Raw genomic sequence first — 25,089 nt, 5'->3', positions numbered from 1 at the left:
TTATCAAATAGGTGTAAAACCCGTTCCATGTGACTATTTGAGTATATTTTCAAAACTTTGTTTATAGAGGTGGATCCGTTATCTACATTTTGTGGTTTAGACTTCGTATGAAATCTATTTACTTAGCTTTGTTATGTGCGATTAACATGAACTTGTCAGTGACATAGATATTGTGTAGCAATGATATTAATTGTTCAGTTTGAAAAAAACTCGTTTCTTTAAAATTATGTTTTTGACTCTTCCCATAGAAGCTTTCCCAAGCAGTATTGGTAATGATATACTAATATCATACTGTATCAATACATTTAAACTGGTATTTAAAAACACCATAAATCCTGTTTCTAACCGTGATGTTATCTCCTAGCGGTCATCATCATCAGTTTTCTTCTTCCCAATTATTGACGTTGGTTTTTGAGCCATTGATATTCTAGATAACACATAAAACCTTAAATTAAAATATACCGCTGTGTTGCATCAACACAGCAATAAGTATATTTTGAGTGAGAAATCGTAGCAAAAAACATCGAGTCAAACACAAAGAGGTCAACGACCGAATTAAGACGTTAACGATCTTTACGGCAGAGCAGAAAATTTATCACTATTATTTTGGTAATGCGATTTGCTACTCTGTTTATCAAATCTACAAATCATTCTAAATCGGGCCACAAATCAACAGATTTCAGTGTCACATACTGCTGGTTTGACTTTGTATCACTTCCGATAAGAGTTTTTTTTTTCCATGCAAACTAAAGGTTAAAAAAACCCCATAGAAAAGATTGGTCGCAATTTGATAAAATTGTTATTAATGTGCAGTGAGCGTACAAATACATAGTAACATATGAAATCAAAATGGACTTAAATATGTACTCGATTTTTAAAGTCCGTGGGATTTTTGTAGTTTTCATGCAGGGTCGATTTCATAATAACACAAACTAAATTGATTGTATTACCTTTTGTTTTTATTAAGTCAGTTTAATATTTAAAATGTACTACGAAGCGTTAAAATCTACAAATTAAACGCATGATTGCAAAATGTCCAGTACTTTTTGCGATACGCTCTGATAATTTAGAAAAGAAGCAACGTGACTTTCATCAATTTTTTAAACAGATATTTAGAAAACGAATGTTGTTCATTTTATATGAAATCGATAAGAAGGTTGTTAAAATTCTCGGAATTTAATTTCCCGTGCCCGAGGTTCTAACTAAATCCTTAACATATATCAATCAATAATTCTATTTCAGTCCCCATAAGAACCTTGACTCGTTGCGGGGAAAATAATGAGCCCGCATGTGCCCGGTAGTCACAACAGAAAATTTTATGACCTTGATTTTCAACTGTCCTTTTTTCGCTGCGTGCATGACATATACCTAAACGTAACATCAAGAAATTTTGAATTATTTATTAGTGCCTGCTCCGTAGTAGTTAACATGTTCAACTACACGAGGTCCGGGCTTCGATACCCGGGTCGGGCCAAGAATTGTTATGAATTTAATTGGATATTCTTCAAATCCAGAGTTAGGAAATTGGTAGTGTTCATCCCAGTGCCTTGTAAAGCACGTTTAGCAGTCGTACTCCGTTACTTTATTAACATGTGATTCATCATATCGACCCAATGCCGGTCCACTACAGGGCAAGGGTCTCTTCCAGATTGAGAAGGTTAAGTCCACATGTGATTATCTGTTTATTTAAGCCCACCAACACGCATTGGAACAGCATGGTGGGAATGTGCTCTAAACAATAACTGATAAACTTATTAATGGTAATGATGGCACTGCTAACTAATAACAATTTAAAATTTTTATGAGTCTTTTTTTTAGAAAATTTAAATGTTTTATTGACACGCATCCTACCAATGAAAATAAATACGCGCACTCTTTAAGTAATATAGCCAGTACAAAAATTGAGAACTCTTATTTCCTAAGCAGTATGATTGAAATCAGCGAACTTTATCGATTGTGTGCAGCAAATATCACGTGTAAGTAAAAATAGGTGCCCTGGCAATCGGTTGGGTTCATTCTGTAGGGATTACTTGCCAAATGTAACATTGAATGATATTACAACACCGGTGAAAAAGATTGTGTCGTACTCCTATTGTAAATAATGTGGAGCGCTTGTGAAACATGAATAGACAAATGGTGTTACAAAAACTTATTTGTCCTAGTCCACAGGTTCTAGGACTAAATCTCTAATGAGTCTAATCCAAATTGTGTGTCTAGTAACTACCAGTTTTACGAGACATTATAAATAAAAATAATAATAATGGAAATCTTTCATTTAGGAATTATAAACACTGGCATGAGGCATCACAAATCACAATGCAAAAATATGTATAAAGCCAAACTATTTATACCAAGTAAAATAATAAATATATAAACTTATATATCACTACTCTAGAATACAACAGGTTTAACAACGCGACGAGTGATTTTAATATTGGGTCGTTGATTTAATCAAGGTGACACTGACAGGTTCATGTGTCCACAATGCAAGATAATTTAGGGCTACAAATATCTCTCAATGCCGTTTTTGTATACGATTTCATGTAAACAAAGCAGAGTATTTATTACACTTAGAGAAACAGTACTTCATACCAAGGAGGAATTTAAAAAGGAAACAATTTTTTTTTTTTATATTCAACTCAGAAATTTACGTTAGGAAATGATTAACCTAATATTAAACTAAAACATCAGACATTTTATCTTTTATCTCAATATTGATCAAGATTGATTAGTGGTTCATTGATCATAATGATCCATCCTGTTCGCTAAGAGTTTCTTCATTAGGATTATTTATTTTAAATACAAATCTGCAGTGCTACGATGTACATTACGTACATCGTCAATGTACATTACGTAGCATCAAAGAGTCACCAATGCCTTTAAGCTTTAGTTTTCCTGAACCAATCAACAACTATTCATATCACCGCTTGCTCGACTTATTTGTTTATATATTTAAGCAACCAATGTACGTATGTTTCAACGTTCTGCGGTACCGTAACTCCTCTTGAGCTAACTTTGATAATAGTCGTGTCAATCGATGCGTCTTGAATGTCATCCTGTTCAACGTAATTACCATAGGCTTTCTCTCGAATCCAATGAGATGGATATGATAGACAAAGATATTTTAAAGAGGGATAATTCAATAAAATTTGGTATAAATTAATGCAAATCACCAGTTTGTGGATTTAAAAAAAACAAAATCAATCTAAGTAGGTATTCGAAATAATTTCATGGAGCAAATTACGTCATAAAGATTTTTATAGAGTTCAAAGCGGTCGAAGTTATTAAGAAGGACATCTACAATGTAATGTGGTTTTAATTAATTGAGGTAAACAAATCACCTCATGTCCTTGATGTCAATAGACTTATTTTATGCTTTCTCATACTTGAAACCTTCAAATAGTAAATCAATAATTCATTTGAAATGTAACCCTATTTTAATGTTATGTATATGTGTTATTGATACATACTATGTCTTAAAAAACTCCAGCCATTGAGCGGTTATTTATGTACGTGTGACCCCGTACTCAATAGAAAAATAATTATACCTATATAAAATGATAATTTGACGCGATATATGTATTAAAACATTAAGTAACAAAAATATATTTTCGTCCAAAAACCCGAGGTCACTCTTTACAATTTCAAACCCCAGATATCCTCATATTAAACAAAAAAAGCGTTTCAGTTTTTTATTCGAATAATCTAGTGAAAGTATTATATATAAATAATCCGAAATGCATGTCAACAGCTTTGGTACTAGAGAAATAATTGGCTGTGACAGGTGGACTGGCGACAAAGTCAAACCTTTATAGGGTTATAGGGCTATATCTTCCATTTAAGTACGAAATCCTTAAAGACTAAGATGTTATCAACTATTTTCGTATGTAATCTGAAACCGCAAAAAACGATTATATACCTATACTTTAACGACTAAAGGCAATAACAAAGGTTTGACTAGATTGTATATAATGTTCTGCGATGTCTAGACTGTTACAACACAAATTATATTTCAGTAACTGGTTCTGGAAATGTGATCCTGTAAGTTATATCTTTCGTAACTGTTCAACAATTGTAGTGAACAAAGTACAATAAAATATACTGTTTCACAAGAACCCTAACCTAGTTCCTTCATCAAAAGAGTAAATATTTATAAACTACTGCCATTGAAACTGGTTATAGCTGACCGTTAAAATTTTCTTTTTGTAATTTCTCCTGTGAATACAATTTTCCATAAGTATCCCACTTCAATTATAGCCTAGAGTGGTATACGTATTTTTTTCAACACCTCTGATAGTTTATGATATAGTAAGTTGCTTGAACCTCTATTATTATTGGCAAACGAACCCCTATTTTAAGAGGTAAAACACTTAAATGTCTGCCGGTTTGTGCATTCTTGCGCCAGGACCCTTTTTCTCTGTAAACTATGAAAATGAAACTTACAGGTACTGAATAATAAACTCAATGGCCTCATTTGTTCAGTTGTTTAAAATTTATTATTTCTGGTTTCTAGTAAATAGGATGAATAGAATGGAATAGAAATCTTAATCCCGAACTGAAGGTCCCCTCACTAGCTTTAATCGGGGTACTTCCCGATGACCTAGACGATCTAAATCAAAATGTGGCACAAGTGAATATTCAAGATTTAAAATTTCGTGTTGTTTTATTGCCAGGTTTAAAAAACCTTAAGTTAGGATTCAGTTTTAACTTCCTTGACCGCATAGTTATCGTGAAAACTGAAATTTATTATACTGCAACACAATATGTCAGCCGATTGATTTTGCTACACTGAAACAATTTTTGTTAACTAAACAATTTTTTTAGTTTCAGAGGCGAAAACACACCAAACGTAAACACTTTATAACGCAGGCACTCAACACTGGTTTGCACTATAAGTTTGTCGTTCGAATTTCGAAAGCCGGATAAAGTGAGACGCTACTTTGGCACGCTATGCGTCAACCAGCTTGCGTCGTTCGCGTGATACTGAAAAAGCGAACGCAAATCCTACTCTATCAAATCGTATAGCTATCATTGATAAATTGACTGCAACGATTATAAATGACGATTCTAATCTTACATATTTATTATGGTCTATAAGTGGTCTCATCTAGATAACCAGATAAATTCTAGCATTCAGGAAAAGAAAGTAACTATTATTAACAACTTGTATGTATTTTTGTTTAGTCTATTATCACTTTATCTCGACTATCGGATTAATACCATTATTATTGTATACTAGAGATTCCCCGTGAGTTCGCCCACCTAAAATTGCTCTATGAATTCCAATTATTACAATATATGCGCACTTACAAATCATTCAGCACATAAAACATCCTACATACTGCTATGTATAGTCATATGTCATCGTCACTCATTACCGTTACAAATATAGTAATAACATTTTAATTTCCTTATAAACTTAATTACTAGCGACCAACTGCGAACCTTTGACAATATTCTGGTAATATAAGTACGTATAGTTACTGTAATGATTTTATTAAACGAAAACACGTTTTTATCATAATTACGTCACTGGGAGTTAGGAGTCGAGCGTTTAATTTAATGTTTAATGTGAAATAACGGAATTTAACGGACGATATGAGATCATCGACGTACAATATTGTTTATTTATACCGAAGATAATATGGATTATCAAATACATTGTGGTAATAATATGAAATGGTAAGTTTACTATCATCATTCTCAACTATTTTATACCCCCTGCTGGACATAGCTGGGACTCAATCATCTCTTTCTATCATAGATTCTATGCTACTATAAATATGAATCTATAACATATATAGAAACGTTCACATTTTAATAATATTTATTAAAATGCGAACGTTTATCTGTTTGTTGCATATGTTCGCATCAACCGCTTCACCAATCTTAGTGAAATTTTGATCGGATTTGAAACGTCATTTCGGTCAAACTCTACTACGGTTTCGGAAAGCAGATTTTATCGAGCAGCCATTATGTAACTCAGCAGTTGATTTTTTCCAACATTTTAAATTTACAATGTAACACTAACAATTATTCTATCTTGCGTGAGATGAATGCGAAACTGACTGCTTCCAAGAAACCTAAAAAATGGTTGTGTGCGCGTTCTTATGAAATAATCTAGCTGTGCCCGTAAGTTTCTCCTACGTTATTACGGACTGTAATGTGATGTTATACAGCCTATCTTCCTTAATAAATGGATTATCAAACGCAATTTTAATTTTTAATCTAGAACCTGGTTATTTATATTATTCTGAAGATTAGCACGTTTACAGCATTACCAACACTAACTAACTCTAAAGCTTCATAATATGGAGAGGCCACGAAAATATCCAATCCATATTATAAGCTAAAGAGTTTCTAGACATCTTTGAACGCGCTATTCTGAATAAATGCTTTCGGTATTAATTAAGCATTTATATTCAATTTTATTCACTGACGATGTATGTTCTTGACGGCTTTAATTATTTATTAGCTAATGTCTAAAGATTGCTTTAAATTTAATTTTCAAATGTTTTTCTGTTGATACAATTACTCTTCTGTATCATAAAAATAGCATTTGTTTAACTAAGCAGATTTCATATTAAGCTCATTCCGACCCTTGTTTGAGATATTAATTACGCTTACAAAACAAAACCTGTACTATAAACCCTTCAATTAAGAATAATTCAGAAATATTTTTCATCTCGTGTCCGGAGTGGCATCCTAATTGCGATTTATCACAAGACTGTCTCGTTGTAATGGATCGTAAATTAGTACGCCACCGTGCACGCGAGTACATAATACACCTTGGTTTAGCCTCAGCTCTAAAGGTTTTTATCGTCTAAAAAAACTGACAATATTCAATAGTAATTAACAGCACTCTTCAGAAGTAGGATGGTTCGGTCTCAAGCAGTATATATAATACCAGGTAAAATGTGATTACTGATCGTTTCGCTCATAACAGTAATTGATCTCTTTAAGGGTTCTAGAGATATATAACAGAAACATCTGGTATCGAATTGGGTGCACTTAAAACTCTGTTCGATCAAATTTAACGATTCAATTATGATACACCTAATCGTTATGGGATGAAATAACTTCACAAAGTGAAATCGGTAAGTACTTAATGTTCATTGATAATACGCATTTCTTAAATACATGCTGAAAGATAATTGTGTTTATGCTATGAAAGAATCTATAATGAGCTACTATGTTACTGAGGAAGATGCAACCTTGTTTTATTGCCCCAAGATATAAAATTATATCAATTCTTAAACAGTTTGAATTGCTTGTCTGTTGAGAAGACCTTCCTTAATCTTCGAAGACACCCAGAAGGCATAGTCATCTTTATTAAAAATATGGTATACCTACTTATCAACTTTTTTCCTTTTTTTTTTTATTCCTTACAAGTTACCTTACCTTGACTAAAATCTTGCCTAATAGTAAGATATTGTGTTGTTTGTGTTGATGCATTCTAAGATGGTAGCGGGCTAACATGTTAGGTAAATTACAGTTATATTTAACCCACGGCATCGTAGCGGAACGTTAAATCGCTTAGCAGAACATCTTTGTCAGTAGGGTGGTAACTAGCCTAGGCCGAGGCCAGAAAAAACTCAGCCTAAAACATTAGGTAATTATTATCTTTAACAATTTAATCGAAACACAACATTTACGACCGAAAATTAAAGTATTTGTAGAAATTTCAAAATATTAGGTTTCTTTTTACGTGCCATGGACAATAATTAGGGCTTAGATTACATTCCATTCCGTAGGGCTCTGATAACCGATGGAATATGCATGTTATGTAAATCGTAGTAGGTCAAACAATTGTTAAAAACTTGGAGAAAATATATCGATATTTAGAAGTCATAAAGCACCTAAGCCGACCTTTGTGTTCGGTATGAAGTCAATTACGCGATCCGCAATAAAACATTTATTATCGACCCACGTCTTCTGTACAGAGTAGAGAGTGGGTGTTGTTCTACCTTATACGGGACTAGGATTGGATCATAGCATTTACGTTTGAGAGTCACCTAAATTGCTCGTGCTGTTTTTGGTATATAATGTTAAACTGCTCCTCGATTTAGTTAATTTTATAGAAATTCTCTATTGCGTATTATTTTTGGAAGTACTCCTTTGTAGCATATTACTACATATTAAATCATGATGTCCGTAAGTCTTTAGAGAATACATGGTTTGTTTTTGAGGCGGGCATCAAACGAAAACCCGAATATGAAGGTTTTGTCTTAGAAATCCATCCAGAGTTTTTTGACGTACACAATTGAATATTGAACAAATGTAAATGTCTGTTATTATTTCTGCAAGTAGGCTGTGATTTGTTGATTATAAACTTATGAAGTAAACAAAGGAAAGTTATCAAAATTAAGCTTAATTTGCTATACTCCGCGAAAAGCAGGAGAATCTGTGTGGTGCAATTTATAATTTCTTCAATCCTTATACCCCACACCAAACAGATCCTCGGCAATACACCCTCTACGCACGTTTCGCTCCGAAACCGGAGCATCATCAGGAGATGTTGACTTTACAATGAATAATTGTTAAGTGAATGAACGTGCGTAGAGGGTGTATTGCCGAGGATCTGTTTGGTGTGGGGTATAAGGATTGAAGAAATTATAAATTGCACCACACAGATTCTCCTGCTTTTCGCGGAGTATAGCAAATTAAGCTTAATTTTGATAATATATCATGGATTTCCGCAAAGTAACGCCTGCTTCTATCCAATATTTAACAAAGGAAAGCTTTTCTCTACAAGAGATTCCAGCCACCCTAAGTGAATAAGGTCAAATAAAGGTACAATATAATTAATGATAACTACTAAATATATACAAATTAATAAGATTCTACATACTAATACATTAATAATTTGAAAATCAATAACATAAATATGATATTAAATACTAATAAATAATATTAATAATATCTGTTTATAGATTAATAAAAAAAAAATATTTTCTCTCTATATAATATGTTCAGGTAATAAGTTTCATAGGTGTGTAGCGTGGACGGAGAAACATTTTGAGAAGAATATTAGGTATGTGAAATTATTTCAAAACGCAATACCACAAGGGTTGTTAGGCGGAAGAGATACGCTTATACAATTAATTGGGAAAAGAAGAATTATGAAGAATGGTGTCCTTGCTAATTATAGAAAATATATGAAAGTATGTCTGTTTGTTAAATTGTTCGGTTGTTCGTTACCTATATTCTAGCGCTCCAGGTAGCGACTATTCTATGATAATGTGCGGGAAACATAGAAAGAAGTTTCAACTATAATACGCAATTAGCATATTGATAGAATTACTTAGTAACTAAGATCCAACGATAACGATATAGAAACCAAGAACGCCGGCCTGGCAAAAATCAATAATAAAATTTACATAACTTATATTCGCGTGTATGATATTTTACTACGTAATATTTTTGTATTCAGAGTACCTATTGATTGTTTACGATCATGTTAAAATCTTCGGTAAACACGTTCCGTAGGCATAAAATAAAAATCCGTATCTAATTTGTTATTCAGAACCGACTCTAGTAAAGTAGCCGGCCTTCTTCGTGGTCCAAGTTGATAAAATGACATAATCGTGACATCATTTGCCGGGAATTAAGTGAAACGTTCGCGCATGCTAACTCGACACGGTCCGACGAGGACACACGTATACCTAATATTGATGGTAAGAATTAAACCTGTAATAAAAAGTAATGGCAGGTGGATAAAAATATAAAGAATAATCGTCTTCAACGTCTCTTCACTCGTTAGAACACGAAAGTAAATAATATAAGAAAACGAATTAAAACATTAAAAATATTTTCATACAGTTTTAAAGTGCTTGACATCGGTTATCAATTTCAACAAAATGTACCTACGAGTACGAGAAATAAAATAAATAAATAAATAAATATACTACGACAATACACACATCGTCATCTAGCCCCAAAGTAAGCTTAGCTTGTGTTATGGGTACTAAGACGACTGATGAATATTTTTATGAATAATATACATAAATACTTAGAATATATGTATAAACACCCAGACACTGAAAAATATTCACGCTCATCACACAAACATTTTCCAGTTGTGGGAATCGAACCCACGGCCTTGGACTCAGAAAGCAGGGTCGCTGCAAACTGCGCTAATCGGCCGTCAAAACACAGAAACAGTTGACGGTTCAAAAACAAAAACAATTTTAGTTTCATAAAATCAGTGCTAGCTTCTACAAGACCAAATAGAAGAGAATATTATATTTTTACGAAAACTTCAAAACATTTAATGAATTTCATTGAAAATTCATCACAAGAATTCGTAAATGCCCTTATAGAAACTGACAATGATATAAAAAAAGAAGAAATAAGACTTACCAATGTAACAATATCTCCTGGATTGGCAGCCGCTATTCTTCGTAATCTCTCATATAACATGTCCAGAAGTCTTTGGTGTTTCGCGTTCAACTCGTCCAGCTCCCTCGCCACTGCTTCCGCGCCAGAAGGTATTTGTTCGCCAGGGACTATATCCATGCAGCCTCGATTTCTTAGACGCTCTGCCAGCTCCATGTCCGCTTGTCGTTTTAGCTGTCTTGTGTCGAGGGATGGGTGAATTTCCTCGCACAACCACTCGACGTATCGCTGGCATCTCGATGTGTGAATCTAGTTTGAGTTAGGGTTGAAGCGTGTTAAGTTATATAGGTTAGTTTATACGACCTGCCCTTAAAATCTCGATTTGTTACTGCCAATCGTTATTTTATTGAAAACGCTCAAATTATTAAGAGATATGATTGGTTATTTTTGGTACGATTTTAAGGACAAATTGCTATCGGTTAAAATAAAGCGTTATAATTAAAACTTTTTATAGTACTCTGGCACACATCCTTTCTTGCTTCGGTAAGTTTTAAGTACCCATTTATGACTATTCACTTTTGCATACGAAATAGGCGACACTTCCAAATATGAGAACATCCAAACGTCAACATTTACACAGTAAGCATTCTGAGCACATTCAAACTAATTTTGGAAAACAATGGCTAATTGGTTTCATTTACTGCGAGTCCAGCTAGGTGTTCCAGGAATACGTCATGCTGGAAAATCTACAGGTCTGGATTTCAGTTTTTTTAAGCGTGCAACACCCAGCGTGCGTACACTTTAAAACACCCATCGTGCATCTTTAAGGAACCCAAAGCAAAATTGAGACTAATTTACAATATTTTTGCCAAAATATACAATTACTAGCGTCCCATCTTTATATAAACTATAATTTGTCTAGTGTAGAAGCATCGAGTGAAAGAAATGTGTATTAAAATTTGTGTAAACATTAAAGTAATTTAGGTTTGCTTATTCCACAATTTTCTTTGTGTTTACGAAATAGTATATGCACTTGGACAGGTTGACAACACTGACAGACACATTGCATGCAAAGCAAAACGAACATAGACCTTTATAGACATTAGTAAATAATCAGCACAAACTTTATTCTATTGCGCTGCGGTATAATAAGAAATCATTTGACTTTCAAATTCGTCACGATTGTGCCTTATCGGCATTTCTAATAATAATATTATGCCTCAGTGACATTGCGAAATGTAAGACAGCAGTCATATATTGCCGTTTGTATGAAAATGTATGTATTCGATCTCACAAACATCCCGCATTCAAAGAAGGTATTAGTAAAATTTAAAGGTAAAGGTATTAGTAATATTTCAAGCACTGCCACATTCCAAATTTAAATTATAGAAAAGTAATAAAAAGCTTCTTCTTTTGTTAAACCAGAAAGCTTTAATTTTTTGCGTGCAAAAGCATCATGCAGTTGAAATGAGAAACAAAAAAACCAAACGAAAACACAAAGGCCAGAAAACCCAGAGGAAAACATAACAAGACGAGGAAATAGGAGGAAAAGACGCTGGACTAAATATATCAACTGATCCAAAAACCTTTCACAGTCTCTCAAAAATTACCTAGCATTGGCAGGTAACTTGACAGTTCAACGAGTTATTTGCCGATACCTGAAGATTAATTGTAATATTACGTGATGGGAATTAGCCTACACGCATTCTGTGTTACCAGTACCAGTACCAGGATCATCCTGTCTAATCCTGCTGGACATAAGTACCCTTAGTAGTTTAAAATAATTAAGTAAGACCCAGCGTTGTGCGTGTGAGTTTGTCTTAAATACGAACCTTCATTAAAGCACAGAAGCTAAGGTCATCTTAGCAAGTGCATACGTAATCATAACTCAAATCACAGAGGGAATTGTTAAGTTATAACAATTCATAATATCCCGCCACGAACTACCACACAATGCTAAAGAATGTCTCCTGCGTTGAATTGATCTTACCTTTGCCTCTCGAATGAATCTTCCACCGTCTACATTTACTTTTTCAATCTTGGGTGTCCTTTCCACAGCACTTGTCAATAGTATCTGTAAATTGTTCATAAGCAAAAGAAGATGAATTACAAGATGTCACCCAAATAATATCCAACAAGTATCATGATTTGTTTGTACATCCATATTCTTTAATGCGGTGATGAGTTTATGAGAAAATAACAAAAAAAGACGTACCCTAGTGGGCTCTAACTGTTCTTTGGGCCTGATTTCGATCGGCGGTTGTGCCTGCAGCTTGCTGTATGCGTCGTCGATCCATTCGGCCTCTTTTTCTAATCCTGCGTTGTAATTACGTAGCAGTTGGTAGGCTGCTTCGCAACTGCGTAGCCTGTATCAATAATAAAAACTTAAGATAAAACCCCAATTTAAAATCAAACTCCCTCTTAAATATGGACTTAAACTTCATATATAACAATTCAAATAACGTATTTAATAACTAGGATTTTGATAAAGTGAAAGGTAAATACTTAGGTATATTGCTCTCAAGAAACTTGCCTTTCAGCCAGCTGACCGCATACATTGTTCCACCTATTATTCAGCTGCGTGACCTCTTTGTCCAAACGTTCGAGGTCTATATGTTTCCCAGATCTCGGTAAAGAGGAATGTGGAAGGGATGCCCTAGAGCTTTCTACCAGTCTACGGCAGTTCTCCGCGTCATCGTTCATTTGGTCTACTTGAATTTGTTGCTTGCTGACTGCAACTTGCATTCGGAGTAGATCTTCGTGAATCTAAACGAGAAGAGAAAAAGTTTATCGTCCGCACTATAAATTTTTCTAGCCCAAACGAAAAGTTTGGGTCAAAACAGTTTCTAGTCAAAATCGACAGGTAAGCAAATAGAAGATACAAAATTGTTTCTTACGTCTTGTAGCAGTTCGACATCGTTCGGCAAATCGCTGAACTGCGCAAGTTTAATCTCGAATTCTGATATAGTCTGATTGTTTTCTTCTATACTGTTAACAACTATTTCCACGAATTTTAATCTGTAACAAAAAATACATAAATCAAAAGCAAAATTCTTTTGAAACTATATGAACATGAAGTTATAGCAAATATAAGGTATTTTCTTACGGTTTGAAAAGGCAAGCAAAAAAAAAACTATCCGGTTACCTTTCAATGAATAGCTGACTCTTGGATTGCAGGTCATTCCATTTGCCCATGACCTTGTCGAGATTCTTCTTCATTGCGGGCGTCTTGAGCGCGATGCCTGCCAACAACATATAGGTCAGTGACACAAAAGTTACACACGAATCAATACTGGAAGCACGCAGTACATGTGCTCAAATCTTAACAGTCGTTTCCTTAAAAACTAATTCTCAAAAATAGTTTTCTTCCTTTGGTTTTAAATATACTATAATGCGGTTTTATCTATTGGTATTTGCAATACAGTAACGATAGATCACAATAAGTTGGGGTTATCTTAAAAAGTACTTAAGCGTCATATAAATCACACACGTTGAAGAACATCTGCATAGTTCAGATATTGCTCGATCACAGTGGTTTTGAGGATGCTCAATTTCTCCTGATTTTCGCGGAGTATAAAAAATTTAGCTTAAATTTCAGTGTATATGATAGAATTAGACAAATTAACGCCTTCTTCGATTCAAAATCTTAGTTGTTTACCTCTAAATGTAGTCTGCACTTCTTCTACATCGGACGACAACGTAAGCAGACTACTTTCCCAGTCTTTGTGTTGTAATACTAGGTGTTCCAGAGAGTCCAGATCTCTTGGGATGTGGCTCGCGATGCGCTCATGCAGCTGCCGTTCGAAAACTTCCAGCCTTTCCAGCAGGTTCGACGATTGTTCGGTAAAAATACGCGCTGCATTCTTTGAATCCTCTGCAAGGAGATGTTACGGTTAATAGATGTAAACATTATATTACATTACATGAGGCAATGCACAATTGAAACCGGCGTGCTTTGAGTTTCGAAATTTGGAAAATTTTTAGAAAGGTTGTAGAAAAATTCAATCTGAAATCTGAATGAAGAATGTCTCTATACGACTACGATTGAACGATTACTAAATAATATTGAAAAAGTACATCCGCACTTTTCTGACTATCAGCCCTTGCCGTTGCCAGTAAGACTAATAAAAAAACCGGCAATTATTTTTTACATTAAATAATTACGGCCATTCATATAAAAGAAATCTGCGATAACAATGGACACAAATATTAATTAAAATTTAAACACACATTAAAATATATGACTTATTTGAAATTGAAACACAAATAAATAACACAAAACCAATGTAATATTTGAATATAAAATTTCTGATTCCTAAGATATCATTATCACTGCCTCTAATACAGCTATTTCACGACTCAATATTTGTCTCGTAATAAATCAAGCATAACAAACGACAAAGAGCGTCTGTTCAAGCTAGACACAAAAAAAACACCTGACAGCTTATAGTCGCACCAAGTTCTTTCCACTGACCGTTCCGAGTAAACGAGAAATGTGTTATGTAACATTTAAATACAGATTAAACGACAAACTTTGAATCGGAGTACAGAACGTGTCGGATCAGATAGAGAAACTGAAAAGTGGAGATCTGGATGATACAGCCACAGAGTAAAAACGACCGCTTGACTAATATTCGACGAAACAATCGTGAAACAGATCTAAATTTAACCTTCGTATATTTTCTGAAATGGACAAAAGTAATTAAAGAGAAATAAAGAAACGATTGCAGCTTAGATGAAATAAGAAAAACTAGTTTTGCTTGATCGGGAAAGATATATATATATAGATATATTTATAATTTAATTGACTATTTATATAATTATATAATTGGTAATAAGTAAAACAGTAGGTTTTCGTTTTTTCAGATGGAATTCTCGTTAATGATAAACAAACAAAATTTCGCTGAAAGTAAACGAACTTAAATTTTTTATATTAATATGTGTATTTTATAGGCCATAGACGATGACTATGATAACATTGAGATGATCTAATAAAGGATGTCGGAAGTGGGTTCTTGATCTCAAGGATGCAATGGTACGATAGGATAATACGTTTTCTTGTCAAAAGTTTGACCGCCGATTGGCGCCGTGGGTAACGACCCTGCTTTATGAGTACAAGGCTGTGTGTTCGATTTCCACAACTGGAGAATGTTTGTATGATGAACATGAATATTTTTCAGTGACTGGGTGTTTTTCTGTATAATATAAGGATTTATGTATCGATAGATTATTCATAAAAATATTTAACAGTTGTACCCATCTTAGTAACCATAACTAACGCTACTTTATGCCTAGATGGCGATGTGTGTAATGTCGAAGTATATTTATTTATTTATTAAAAATTGCGTATGATAACGCAACTTATTTGTAATCATTCGACTTTTCCCCAAGTTATATTGTATTTTAAAACTTATCTTGTGACATAAACTTTGGAGTAGAGATACGAGAGTATAAATTCGAACTAGCGTTTTAAAATTTCCATATGAAATTTACATTTCATATTACCTGCCCTGTCACTACACTGTAACAGAACCACCTACACTTTGGTAGTCTTTATTAGGATTGCATGTATAACTCTTAACAATCTCAGACACCAAGTCAAGGCCAATAAAATTGACTAGTGGTATATAATCCTATGACATCACTTTGGGCCACCGAAATAGTCATAAATTTAATTAAAGGAGCACCTTGGAATATCCTAAGGTGTTTCAATGGTGGGTAACTGTGGCAAATATAATTAATGGACAGTTATCTTCTTCAGACATCATTAATGGTCGACATGAAACTATTACGAGCGAATACAAGTATTGCGCCCCAAGGATTGTCAGGTAAAACACATAAACCCTTTTCAGTTTTATTTAATGCAATTTTGAATTTCTTTGTGATAAAATTAGGATTTGTTTATTGGTTAGAACTGATTATTTTAGGCTCTTATTTTACCCAAAGTGCTTAGAGACTTCGGATTAATTTTGTACTTGTCACAGTAGTACACAGTTTTGTAGGACCTCATGAAAATCTAAATATGCCGGATGTGACAGAAATAATAGCAAAATACAAAGGTAAACTAAGGTAAATTTTAAACGTTTCGGAAATAATAGACCTATATATATGGTGTAAAACAGACTTGGTATTTTTACCTTACGATCCAAACCAAAGGGTTATGTTTTGAATTTGTGCTTAAGTAGATATGTTTGAGTTTTAAAACTATTTCTAGTTTTATGCAAAAATCATAGTGCGCAGTTTATCTGTGCAATAAAGATGATAAGAGCAACTTGACTCAGAGAAGTAATTTTGCTAGATTCAGATAGATGGATGGCTATCTGATCCACTAAAAAGGAGACGTTCATTTGTGTACATATTATACGCTCGGTGATGTCACCGAATGATTGCTCAGTGCAAGGTCGGTTTTAGACTTTAGATCTGAGGTCAAGACATTGATGGATGCAATATCATGTAGAACTCTCTAGAATAACCTAATAACTATTGTAAATTGGTGTAAATAAACGAACGTTCGTTTGCTTGATTTACATTATTAAAGATGATTGCTGTAATAATTGAAGCAGACGACGTTAAATTATTAATTGAGAGAAGGTACAGAATAAATAAGTTCATAATAATATTCAAACTATTAATGACAGGCTGGGCTTCTAGGCAGATGCCTACTTAAGTTCTCCTCCAGGAAAGAGAGAATTAGAGCTTAGACCACATAGGTATCAAATTTTATATGAAACGTTTTAAGACACAATATCTTCGCGCCTTCTGAACATGACTGAAGAGTATCACAAAAATGCAAAAATATGTAAGTATATCTATATGCCATTTGTGGTAATACAAAATTTCGTATTATTTAAATCATCAACTTTCGTAACGTAATAAGTCACATACGCTAAAGTTCTATACACATATTATGTGTACCCAGAAGCGTGCACAGGTTGGCATAAAGCAGGAAGATGACATGCCACTTCGTGTTCCTACTGCCATATTATAGAAGCCAAAGGGCCTACGTTGGCTTGACCACATTATATACAGCAAAAGAATAACCGACTGATGCAATTTTTTCATACTAGGTATTATAAATGTGCCTTTTCTATAGATCTAAATTTTAAGAATGATTTTAAGCGACTTGTGCTTTTTATTTATTAAGATCCGAGATAAGTCTTACGATATTTTCTAGGATTCTAATTTATTCCTGAAAAACCAATAAGGTAAGGATTATTTCCATCTGTACCCCTGCTCTGTTCCTTCAGGGGGACGAATAGGAATAAAAAGTGCGGTATGTCCCCTGCTCCCGACGAGTGGACAGATAATACTATTTTTGCGGTCTCTAGTTTTGTAATAAATACTAAATAATCATTTATTTGCCAGAATGTTCGTACAAAAGGGATATTACAATTTTCATAAAAAGATATTCAACTAAATTAATAGTGTGCAAATCAAATATTTTATAGAAACATTTTGTGCTTCTTTCACACAGCAACTATGGTATTTATTACATAAGAGAGTAGAGATATATTACTAACGAAGTCGCGGGCAGATCTTGAATATAATAAGACTAAGTGATTTCAACCTAAGAAATTACTTACCACCTTTTCCAAAAGAAAACATTCGTTTTATTCTCTTCATCTTTTCTGTTCGTCGAAAACTAAATGCTAATCAGAAGTGATACGGCTTATTTTCCTTTAACTAAAAGTTTGTTTGTTCACTCACAATATTTAGATTCTTACTTCAGACTATAAATCGCATATAAGCGTTGAAGAATCTAATAATTCGTCCGAACTAAAAATAAGCTTCTAGCATTTTTATTGCTTTTCGATCTATGGCCAAAAATAAGAAACATTCGATCATAAATAAAGAAAAATAAATATAGTAATTTTCAAATAATCAAAGATCAACATTTAACCTAATTAAATTCGGAAACTTTTAGAACTATATCACCTTCTAAACTTCTCTAGAATCGATACGTAATTTTTAATTTTTTACATTTTAAAACACAACTACGACCATCAGAATAAAATATTAAAAACACTATCTATACTCTGACTCACAACACGTCTCTATTAAAGAGAGCACAATTTAAGACAAGAAAATTGTTCTCGCTAATGACGATACTGTATAGTACGGCATAGTAATTGTGACTGACAGATCCCGTAGGACGACCGCGTAAATCCTTTGTCAACGCCTGGCAGTACAGCACCTTTGACATTTAAAACTATTTTTGGCATAATGAAATATTCGAATGGAAGGGTTAAAAATAGTGGAGTTATTACTAAACTAGCAGAATTCATCATCATCATCATATCAACCGATATACGTCCACTGCTGGACATAGGTCTTTTGTAGGGAGTTCCAAGTTCCAGGTTTTGTGCCGCTTGGATCCAGCGGCTACCTGCGACGCGCTTAATATCGTCTTTTAACCTCGTTGGGGGTCACGCTTACCGCACTGGTAAGCGCAGAGTTGGTCTGGCTGCCGTTCCAGCACCTTGGGACCTCAACGTCCATTTATTCTCCGAACTATGTGCCCCGCCCATTGCGACTTCAGCTTCGCGGCTCGTTGAGCTATGTCGGTAACTCTGGTTCTTCTACGAATCTCCACATATCTGATCTGATCACGTAGAGATACTCCGAGCATAGCTCTTTCCATCGCCCGCTGAATGACTCTGAGCCTTCTTATGAGGCCCATAGTTAGCGACCATGTTTCTAAACCATAGGTCATCACTGGCAACACGCACTGTTCGAAGACTTTGGTCTTCACGCACTGAGGGGCAGGTAGCAGGTTGTAGAAGGATTAAATAGAAATAAAAAAAATAAACAATTTAGATATAACTAATTAAATAAGGGGTTGCTCGCGACTTAGTCGACGTACATTTCCGATAAGTATTTTTTTCTCATACAAACTTTCAATCATTATTCAACAATTGTCAAAGAAGTGCTTTTTAAGGTAACTTATGTAAATTTGTATGTTTTTTGTATGCCATATTCAAAAACATACTTATTGATTAAGATAAACGAATCCTATATAAGCAAAATACTTTTATAACTTAAATGATACATTTTACGTTAGTTAATACGTTAAAATTATTTCGAGTGTAGAAAGTTCTACATACTAAAACAAATCTGTTACTAAACCGGCTCTACCTACTTCGTATCTTAATTATGCATGCAGTATGTAAACAATGTTCTGCCTTATTGCACATTTGAGATAACTGACACCATATTTCACTTCGAGTTAACGATATTTTTAATTAATGCCCATTACGCTGAAACAGTTAAAAACAATCAAGTAATTTGAAGTCACGACGGTTTGACGTGGATATTGAAATAACGGTAGAAAAGTAAAAAAGAAAATTTTTTTTTTATTTAAGGATAGATTTTAATTATTACCTTCAAAAAGTATAATAAAATAATAATTTATTTGCCAGTACAACTTATTGCGGTGATAGCCTAGTGGTTTGGAATTCGGCTACACTTTCTAGGGGCCAAGTTCGAATCCCAGCACACACCTCTAAATTATCTAAGTTATGTGCGTTTTAGGCAATTAAAATATCACTTGCTTTAACGGTGAAGGAAAACACCGTGAGGAAACCTGAATGCCTGAGAGTTTTCCATAACATTCTTAAAGCGTGTGGCGTGTGGAGTCCACTTATCAGCAAAGCCAGCCAGCGTGGTGGGCGCCTACGGCCTAAACCCTAACATTATGGGAGGAAACCCACGCCCTGTATTGGGCCGATAATGGGTTTATATGAAGTGAACTTATTAACTTTTACAACAATAAACACATCGCCATCCATTGTGTCATGAGCACTAAGAAAACTGATGAATATTAATGAATACGAGTAATATACATAAATACATACACCCAGACATGCTTAACTATAATATGTATCAATGAATTTATAGTGAATTTGGTTTGGAAAGGAAGTAATAACGAGGTTAATAAAAATTACACAGTCGGGTTATTAAACAATTTGGCCAAAATTTTATCTTCTATCAAGGTTGCAGTAATTTGTTTTAAATGTTGCAATTTAAAATAATTGCTGCCAAACATTTTTATAAGAGCATCAAATTAGAGTTTAGTTAGGTCGTGAGATAGTTTTGCTTCTCGGTGTTTAAGTCATGAGCTCATGACGTTTAAGCTATAACTACAAGGAAATGTTTCTATTACTAACGTGATTCATAGCTTCACTCATAGCTGGTTCTAATAAAATAGCAAGGTAAAATGATTTCCGTGGTTTTCAATACAAAATCATAAAATACAATAATATGATGTCACTGACGTTAGATTAAATGATGATTATGTGCTTTATAATATAAGGTGTAATAAAAAAAACAGCCCAGTGCGAGTCGGACTGACGGACGAAGGATTCCGAACCATTATCTATAGAAACGTTAAAAAATATCTTGTCTATATTTGGGCCACCTGGATATTTATTTATTCTGTTTTTTAGTATTTGTTGTTATAGCGGCAATTTCAACTGTCCAACTATCAAGGTTCATGAGATAAAGTCTGGTGACAAACGGGAAGACAGGCAAGTAGGGCAGACCCGTTTTACCCTTTGGGTACGAACTCCTAAAAAAATATGGATAGCAAGGTAAAAAGCTCACCTTCAGCTCTCGCGCGTCGCTCGAACTCGTCGAACAGTCGGTTGACGTCATCAATCTCACGCCTCAGGCGTCGTAACTGAGGATCTGCAGGATCGCCTTCCGCGAGGAGTTTTTCTGCATCTTCATTGAGCGCACGGCGGATGGCTTGACGCTGTTCCGCGCCCATTGCCACGAACTGAATAAAATACCAAGGATGCTTAACGAAGGAGTCTTTGTCCTACTTATGACATATCCCGTAACAAAATGCCCCTAGCTACTTGACATTGGCAGAGTACCTACATTGTGCTGTTTTGGCACTACATGAAGCCATCAATCAAAAGAAGAAGAGGAAAAAAATGTCCCGTACCTAGTTTCTCATACAAATTATCTCTAATCATGCAGCACGGTTTTGTTACAATTTAGTTTCTAAATCGCGCTTTTAGGTAGCTTATAAAAACCATTCTCTTTAGACACTAAGTTTAAACGGCGGCAATGTTTCGATTAAAGAATATTTCTGTATTTTTTCTTTCAAAAAAGCTTTTCTGTTATCCCTGCTATTGTTATAACTTCGAAAGTGTGTTTAAGGATTCGATTAATGTTTAAAATTAAAAACCCATACAGCCATTAAAAATGAACAAAATGTAAACGTTTCAATACTCACTTGTGGGAAATCCCATCCTTTCACCACCTTGATGGTGGCAAAGATCATGTTCTGTCGCATCCGGAGCTGCTTCCTCTGCCATAGTTGAATGACCTTCGCGAGAAAAAACGCAATAAGCACAAACGCAAGATAAATCTCCCTACATGCACATAACGCATACATGACTGGCCGACAATGCAGCAATATAAACAATTTTATCTGAACTCAATAAATAACAACAGCCAATGACTTTAAATATATAGATTACATACTTGTAGGTATCTTACGTCAGTGGTCATTAAGTTTTAAAATATTTGTAGGTATCTTGACATCGCGTATAAATAATGACGTACCATTTTGAGCAATTAATGCCTACTTATTGCGATAACACACTTAAAACGCACCAAAAATATTAAGTCGTGATTTTTTGACTGCTGCTCGACAAAATGTCAAACATAATAAATTAAATTAGAATTGAGCAGTTCAGTAGTATAATTGTACGTTCAAGTAATATAATTGACGGACGGCCACGTAGATGGCCCGTCTGATGTTAAGTTTAAAACTTCGCAGGGCATGCAAAGGACAAGGCTTACAATGGCCGCCCTTGTTCCAACGTTCCAATGTCGGAATGCATCAATGCTGCTTGGAAGGCAGTAATAAGCATAGCGGCATTACTCCGCAGATATGCTAGGATTTAGTACAACGATAGACCAATATGTGGAGTTCTCTTATCTTTTGCCCTACGGGTAAATACTTACCCTATCATATGCATTGCGTAGTGCCCCGGAAGCGTCGAGGGCCTCCTGGCACGGCGGCGGTAATGCTAGCACTGCACCTGGTAGTTGGACTTCAGTGCCGGCTCCACCCAAACGTACTCGCCAGCGACTACGTCCCGAATTGTCCACTACTGTAACCGCTGACCCCTTCTCTATGGCCACCTATATAAAGGAAAACAAACGTGAAACAGTAGTTCCTAAAGTGCATTCAAAGTCGTGAAGGATTGTTGTAAGTTTGGAAAATAAGTTCAACGAACACGTGACTTTAAAACACGTAACATTTCAGTTTGCTCGTATCTTAGAGTTTAGCATTGGGGCTTAAATATATGTTTTCATCTTTTCGCTTCTCGACTATAAAAGTCTGCTCTCTTTCTATGATAAAAAGTTTTCTATACTAAGAACACAAGCAATAAGGATGCGTTTTTTTTAAATATAATTGTAGTGAATGTCCAGCTTGCAACGTAAATATGATATTTTATTACCATATTTATGAAAAGTATATATTCACTACACATAATACTACATGTTGATAAGGTCACCTTTTGCTTGTTAATTAAGTTTAATTTGTGGTGTAAATCCGTTTTTTTATTTATATCCGGGGGTTTTCAACAAATTTTTGGGTGGGTGCAAATCATAAAAAAATTATCAGTACTAAAATATATAATATAAAACACTAACATATATAATATGAATACTAAAATATATAATATGTATAATATAAAAATTAAAGCCTAGGTCGACCATTCTTATCACGTAGGGGTATGAAATATAGTTTACAATCTATTCTCAAAACTACTGAATATAACTCAAGGGGTGTCGGAGGAATTTTGTTCCAACATTTATTACTGGTACACTGGGCATTGGTCTCCCACAATGAGGATTTAGGCCGTAGTTCACCACGCTGGCACAATGCGGGTTGACGAACTTCACACACACAGAAAACTCTCAGGCATGCAGGTTTCCTCACGATGTTCCTTACTACAATCTATCAGACTCCTTTGGTGGTAGTGTCTATATATTAGAGGAAATATTATGGTAGATACTTACGTTGGCGTGCTTATAAGCGCATACAGTCTCAGCCCTTAAAGGCCGTGTGACAGGCGTGCGGCGTTGCTTAACCGGTCTGATCTCCTGCGCTTCTTCTACCAGTCTGGATATAGCTGCGCCCTGTTCGTTTAACTCTTCGCGAAGTTCTTGCATACCTTTGAGCAGGCGTTCGCCTTGGTCAAGCGTGAATTCGGATTGCGAGAATGTTGTGTTCAAAGCTTCTTCGCGTCTGGAACAAAATCATGTTGTTGCAATTTATGTTTTCGCCAAATTAATGAAGTTTGTTAAATCACGAAATTTGGTGATTTGGTCATACAACATGTAACAGAATTACGAAATGATACTAAAGGATGCATAAGGATTTGATAAGGAACACCCTGTAAACATATTATATCAAAAGAAGCATATTTATTTTTCCATACAAACAAATTTAAAACATTCTATGTGTTTACTTATGCAAATCTATTAAAGATAAAAGGCCGACACAAGCATAGTTCCTTCGCTGCGGAACGCGTACCTAATAAAGTGACAGGAGTCACATGATTTTAATTCTGCGTGTGATGCTAGGGCTGATTTCTTTCAATAAAAACTAAGGCAGTGGTTTACACAAAAACTATTAGTTTTTTAGTTTCCCAGATAAGTCTCACAGACAGTACATAATGTACCTCTAAAGCCTATGAAGTTTTATTTTGGTTTTTATTTACGCGTTGTATAAATGGACAGGTTTTGCCATTAGTTTACTTTCGGATTAATTATAATTCTAAGCTCAGATAATTTACCTCTATAATTCAGATTGAATACTATAATTTGTATCCGATCAATGGATGTCCCAGACTAGCCGCATGCGAGTCAGTTAAACGATGCAAGAGAGTAAAGCTGTGCAGTGAAATGGACTAACTTTTCCCACCAAAGATTTGCTTGACTAAGCAACGAAAATGAAATGATAATTGAAAAGCAAATTGAAAGGTTTCAAGCATTTCCCTCAACCACAGCCTGATCAACCTGATCTCTGATGAATAGGCAGTCTGAACTAGTATGGGAATAATTCCTCAAAAATTCATAAAAATACACTCACTTCTGTATCCATTTCTCAGCGTCTTTAACTTGTTCGAAGAAGTTGTGGTAGTGTGTGGTGTGCTTCAGATGGGTCTCTAGGCAAAGAGTTAGTTGTAACACCCACGCCCATTGCGATTGCATCACCTAGAAAAAAAACTCATATTAACATCTGGTACTAAGAGTTGATTTCATCTTTCGCTTTGGAAACGAAGCTTTGCCATGAGTTCATAAGTTCAACCAATCAAGCAGGATGGTGACGGAACGGTTTCTACGCGGCATCATATCAGACGCTTGGCGGTAGATAGCGCTTGGCGGAACGTCTTTGTGGGCAGGTTGGTAACTACCTACCAGGCCTGGATGGAACCCGGGATCTGTATAAGGCCACAGCACACATGAAAACGTCTTAATATAGCCCTGAACCCAGTTCGGCGTAAAGTAAGTTTAGCTTGCTTGATCGCGTTTAGTTTTAACGGTGACATTTGGCAAAGATCTTCCAGCATTTCAACATATTAATTGTCCCTAGTAATCCATATTCATAGGGACATATCCATATCAATACAGCCATCATGTGCCCTTTCATAAATTTTGATTTTAATGTACGTTATAAGGATATTTTTTGATTACACCATGTAAAGTATCCTTAGAATTTTA

General features: G+C 34.8%; 1 protein-coding gene across 32 annotated transcripts in view; it reads right to left on the bottom strand.

The window, feature by feature from the left end:
- The window catches only part of LOC120627239 (dystonin), a 257,601-nt gene that overhangs the window by 65,179 nt on the left and 167,333 nt on the right, over nucleotides 1–25,089 (bottom strand). For 30 of the 32 annotated variants that reach the window (XM_039895292.1, XM_039895161.1, XM_039895238.1 and 27 more), the window contains 12 exons: nucleotides 24,458–24,582; nucleotides 23,383–23,611; nucleotides 22,318–22,497; nucleotides 21,581–21,673; nucleotides 20,941–21,115; nucleotides 13,997–14,212; nucleotides 13,484–13,580; nucleotides 13,236–13,356; nucleotides 12,872–13,104; nucleotides 12,554–12,704; nucleotides 12,329–12,412; nucleotides 10,363–10,647 (listed from right to left, as the gene is read on the bottom strand). In XM_039895292.1, coding sequence (XP_039751226.1) covers nucleotides 10,363–10,647; nucleotides 12,329–12,412; nucleotides 12,554–12,704; nucleotides 12,872–13,104; nucleotides 13,236–13,356; nucleotides 13,484–13,580; nucleotides 13,997–14,212; nucleotides 20,941–21,115; nucleotides 21,581–21,673; nucleotides 22,318–22,497; nucleotides 23,383–23,611; nucleotides 24,458–24,582 — 1,989 coding nt within the window. Of the gene's footprint in view, nucleotides 1–4,844; nucleotides 4,973–10,362; nucleotides 10,648–12,328; nucleotides 12,413–12,553; nucleotides 12,705–12,871; nucleotides 13,105–13,235; nucleotides 13,357–13,483; nucleotides 13,581–13,996; nucleotides 14,213–20,940; nucleotides 21,116–21,580; nucleotides 21,674–22,317; nucleotides 22,498–23,382; nucleotides 23,612–24,457; nucleotides 24,583–25,089 lie in introns of those variants that run through there. The other 2 variants (XM_039895355.1, XM_039895339.1) reach the window with 2 other exon arrangements.

This window comes from Pararge aegeria, chromosome 1 (genome assembly GCF_905163445.1).
Source record: "Pararge aegeria chromosome 1, ilParAegt1.1, whole genome shotgun sequence".
In the NCBI taxonomy this organism is placed as follows: Eukaryota; Metazoa; Arthropoda; class Insecta; order Lepidoptera; family Nymphalidae; genus Pararge; species Pararge aegeria.
The sequence above is the reverse complement of the archived record's forward strand: the minus strand, read 5'-3'. Positions and strand labels throughout refer to the sequence as shown.